General features: G+C 42.3%; 1 protein-coding gene across 3 annotated transcripts in view; it reads right to left on the bottom strand.

Annotated features, from left to right (window-relative positions):
* The window catches only part of STN1 (STN1, CST complex subunit), a 43758-nt gene that overhangs the window by 30696 nt on the left and 8567 nt on the right, over window positions 1-4495 (bottom strand). For 2 of the 3 annotated variants that reach the window (XM_023511781.1, XM_012803525.2), the window contains one exon: window positions 3953-4048. The exons of the other annotated variant lie outside the window; for it this stretch is intronic. In XM_023511781.1, the coding sequence (XP_023367549.1) occupies window positions 3953-4048 (96 nt within the window). The remainder of the gene's footprint in view (window positions 1-3952; window positions 4049-4495) is intronic. 3 annotated transcript variants of the gene reach the window in all.

Here is a 4495-nt window from a genome sequence, read left to right as displayed (position 1 = left end):
AAAGTTAGCAGGCGGCGCCTGTGGCTCAAAGGAGTAGGGCGCTGGCCCCATATGCCGGAGGTGGCGGGTTCAAACCCAGCCCCAGCCAAAAACTGGAAAAAAATTTCACCAGGAAAAAAAAAAAAAAGTTAGCATATGAACACTTGTTCTAGAAAATGTGAGGTCTAACGTAAGCCTCCCAAGTTGGTGTTCTACATACTCTGGCTACTGCCACCAACTCACTCCCCTGACTTCCCTGGTTTGACCTCGCCCAGCACTCCCCAGGCTGTGGCTCCCTGAGGGCTGGCCTCTGGAATGCCCCGGAAGAGAAGCATCCTTGCAGGGCTGCACAACATCCTCCCAGGCTAGGCAGCACCCCCTGAGCCACCGGCCTTTTGTTTCAGCCCTGGGATGAGTCAATGTGAGCAGGAAACACCCCCAGCACAGACCTGTTATGAGTCAGGGGAAGCAGGACCCAGGGCAGGAGGGAGTGGCCACCTAGAAGGTCACCAAAGGCCAAGCTGGGCTGAGGACAACAGGGAGAGAGGCAGTCTCCCCAAGAAGCAAAGTGGCAAAAACATTTCTACTCTCCATTACTCCAACATTCAGATGCTTTCATCTTCTCCTCACCCACACATGTGTCAGGCTCTCGAGACACCCACTTAGAAAAGCTTACTGAGGAAGAGTCCAACTTACTGCCTTAATCTTTTCATAATGAAAACTTGGTTAAGTGAAGCCTCCTTAGGTCACACACCTAATATCTAGCCTGGTTCTAGGGCCAGGACTAAAGTCCTCAAACAGCCTCACTTAACTTGATCTAAAAAACAAAAACCTAAAATCAGACTCAGCTGATTTTATTTTATTTTATTTTGGGAGGTGGGAAAGAAGGAGAAGCGAAAAATCAAACTGAGTTATACAGGACTACAGAGTACACTGGCGTCAGTAAACAGTACATTGGACCCCTAGAGCTCCATCAGTTAAACCCAGAGCAAAGTACTGAGTCTTAGTTCTTTCATCTACAAAGCGGAAATAATATCTTTCTTTTCTATTTTGAACGATTATGGGGAGAATAACATGAAATTATGCACATAAAAGTGCTTTGTAAACTGAAAGACATTATTATTTCATCTTTGATGTTCAGAGAAGAATCACTTTATTATAGTACAGACAATGTGCTTGCCCACAGCTGGGTACACTGTAGAAACATAGCAAATGTTTGTTGAGTTGTCTGGAGAAAAACTGGACCAATATCTTTGGAAAAATAAAGCAGAGACTCAGTATGGAAATGCCTGACACAACGATCTATTTCAGAGTTAAAAAATATACGCTAGGAAAAAGCAGAAGGCAGGAGAAATCTCATGTCTCATGTGTTATTTCATGAGCACAAGACAATCATCTTCAAGAAAATGAACACACACCGAGGAAAGGTAATGCTGTTGTTTCTATAAATTATCAATCATGTGGGGACTGCCAATGAAATGTTCTTGGTCACAAAGTTCAATTGCTTTTCTATCTTTCCCCAAATAGAGTAAGAATATAAATCCAGGACACCACCACAGAAAGTGACAAAATCGGCTCGGCGCCTATAGCTCAACCAGCTAAGGTGCCAGCCACGTACACCTAAGGTGCCGGTTCGAATCCCCAGCCCGGACCCGCCAAACAACAATGATGGCTGCAACCAAAAAAATAGCCGGGCGTTGTGGCGGGCGCCTGTGGTCCCAGCTACTTGGGAGGCGGAGGCAGGAGACTTGCTTGAGCCCAGGAGTTGGAGGTTGCTGTGAGCGTGATGCCATGGCACTCTACCCAGGGGGATAGCTTGAGGCTCTGCCTCAAAAAAAAAAAAAAGAAAGTGACAAGATCAATTCCATCCAACAAAGGTGTGGAATTCAAAGTTAAGCTTCCCATAAAATAACCAAGTTGCAGCTCAGCATCTGTAGCTCAGCAGCTAGGGCACTGGCCACATACAATGGGGCTGGTGGGTTCAAACCTGGCTGGGGCCTGCTAAATAATAATGACAACAACAACAACAACAACAACAAAAATAGCCAGGCTTTGTGCCAGGCACCTGTAGTCCCAGCTACTTGGGAGGCTGAGGCAAGAGAATCACTTAAGCCCAAGAGTTTGAAGTTGCTGTGAGCTATGACACTACAGCACTCTACCGAGGGTGACATAGTGAGAATCTTTCTCAAAAAAAAAAAAATCCAAGTTGGTCCAGAATGGTAGCTGATGCCTATAATCCTAGTACTTTGGGAGGCCAAGGAGGTAGGATCCAGACCACACTGAGCAAGAGTGAGACCCTGTCTCTATTAAAAATAGAAAAATTAGCCAAGTGCACTGTGGCAGGCACCTGTAGTCCAAGCTATTCAGGAGACTGAAGGAGAAAGATCACTTGAACCCAGGAGTTTGAAGTTGCTGTGAGCCAGGCTGACACCATGGCACTCTACCCTGGGTAAGAAAGTGAGATTCTGTCTCAAAACAAACAAACAAACAAAAACCTATATATCTCTATCTCCAGTTTGTCCTCTTAACTACAGAGAATTTTAGAGTTGCCCAAGGCAATATATTTAAATGCTTACTGTCTGCTTTGCGCCTGTAGCACAGTGGTTACGGCACTGGTCACATGCACCAAGGCTGGCAGGTTCAAACCCAGCCCAGGCCAGCTAAAACAACAATGACAACTGCACCAAAAAATAGCTTGGCATTGTGGCAATCTCCTGTAGTCCCAGCTACTTGGGAGGCTGAGGTAAGAAAATCACTTAAGCCCAAGAGTTTGAGGTTGCTGTGAGCTGTGATGCCATAGCACTCTAGTGAGGGTGACATAGTGAGACTCTGTCTCAAAAAAAAAAAAAAAATGCTTACAGTCAACTTGATGAAGAAAATACAGTGTCCTGCAGAAATCTTTTAGTTTCTAACATCATGAAGGAAGAAGAATTTTCTGATAATGGATACTTATCCCTTTGAGTATCAAAAGTCTTTTAAAAAAATGTTCTGGATATAAATCTTTTAAACTGATTTTTCATATCTCCTTGTTAAAGAGTCTACTTTAGCTTAATCTAGTCTTTAAATTTTATTTTATTTTTGAATTTTTCAAATTACTACCTGCTTTTTTTTAATTGCAATAGATTTAGGGGGTACAAGTACATGAATCTTTATACATGAATTGTATAATGCTAAATAAAGTAAGGGCATTTAGTATGGCCAGCACCAGAACAGTGTATACTATATCAGAAAGGTAGATTCTAATCCCTTACTTCCATCCCATTTTCTTCCATCTTAGTTTTCACTGTCCATTACGTTACTTTATTGATATTTTCTTTTTAAGGCAATCTATATAACCACATATTACCACCCACTTTATTTACAGCTATACCCTCAAGTATCAGGTATTTGTCCTGTCCATTGGTAACTTTAGACTGCTGTATTTTGTAACAGTTCTCCTGCCTCTTAGCTTCCAAATTTATCAGTCTTTCAAAACAGCTGGGAACCCTCATGTAGCCCATAATCTTGTCACTTATCCCCCACCCTCCCACCCTTTTTTTTTTTTTTTTTTTTGAGATAGTCTTCTCTGTCATCCTGGATGGAATACAGTAGTGTCAGCCTAACTCACAGAAACCTCAAACTCCTGGGCTCAAGCAATCCTGCTTTAGCCTCCTGAGTAGCTGGGACTACAGGCTCCCACCACCATGTGCAGCTAATTTTTCTATTTTTGGCAGCAATCTCACCCTTGCTGAGGCTACTCATGTACTCCTGACCTCAAGGGATCCTCCCACGTAAGCCTCCCAGGGTGCTGGTATGAGCCACTTCACCCGCCTGTTAGATCATGATACTTTGTCCATGGCTGGGGCTCCATCAAAGAAAGTCCATGAGCTACATGAGGGTACCCAGCTGTTTTGAAAGGGGGGACTTAAAGTCCAGGTTTCAGCCAAGTGGGGACCTTCTATACAAACTCCATTTCAGACACAATTATTCTTACCTCCGTAACTGTAGAAAGCATCTCTTTCATTTACTTCAATGACAGTTCCTAAGATATCTACCTGTTTTATTGGATGCCCGTTGTACAAAAATATACCTAAAATAAAAAAAAAAAAAACAAAGTCTATACATGATGTATGATGACATTGTCTGATTCACTTAATGTTAACTCGGGGTGGGAGGTTTTAAAAAATCAGTAGCATGCTGTTTGCTGAAATTTCAGACTTCAAAATCAGTCCTTAACAAATTGCAAGCCCCAACATATTCAGATTCCTTTCCTCAAAGATCTTAAGTAGAAATCTTGGCTCTAAAGAAACTTGTACTAATACAAAAAAGAGAAAACCACTGTTCCCCAACTAGATTTCATTAATTTGCTCTCCACTTGTGAAAATGAAATATACCTCCATGCAGAATGCTTACAAGGGTCCTGAAAAGTGTCATTATATGATGGGCCAAAACACAGTACTGTATTTTGAGCAACTAGAAAAAGGAAAGAGAAAGGAAACCATGAGAAAGGTTTCTTAGCTTTTTTTTTTTTTTTTTT

The sequence above is a fragment of the Otolemur garnettii genome, unplaced genomic scaffold (assembly GCF_000181295.1).
Source record: "Otolemur garnettii isolate 467f Iridium unplaced genomic scaffold, OtoGar3 scaffold00021, whole genome shotgun sequence".
Taxonomy (NCBI): domain Eukaryota; kingdom Metazoa; phylum Chordata; class Mammalia; order Primates; family Galagidae; genus Otolemur; species Otolemur garnettii.
This window is presented reverse-complemented; position numbering and strand designations above follow the sequence as displayed.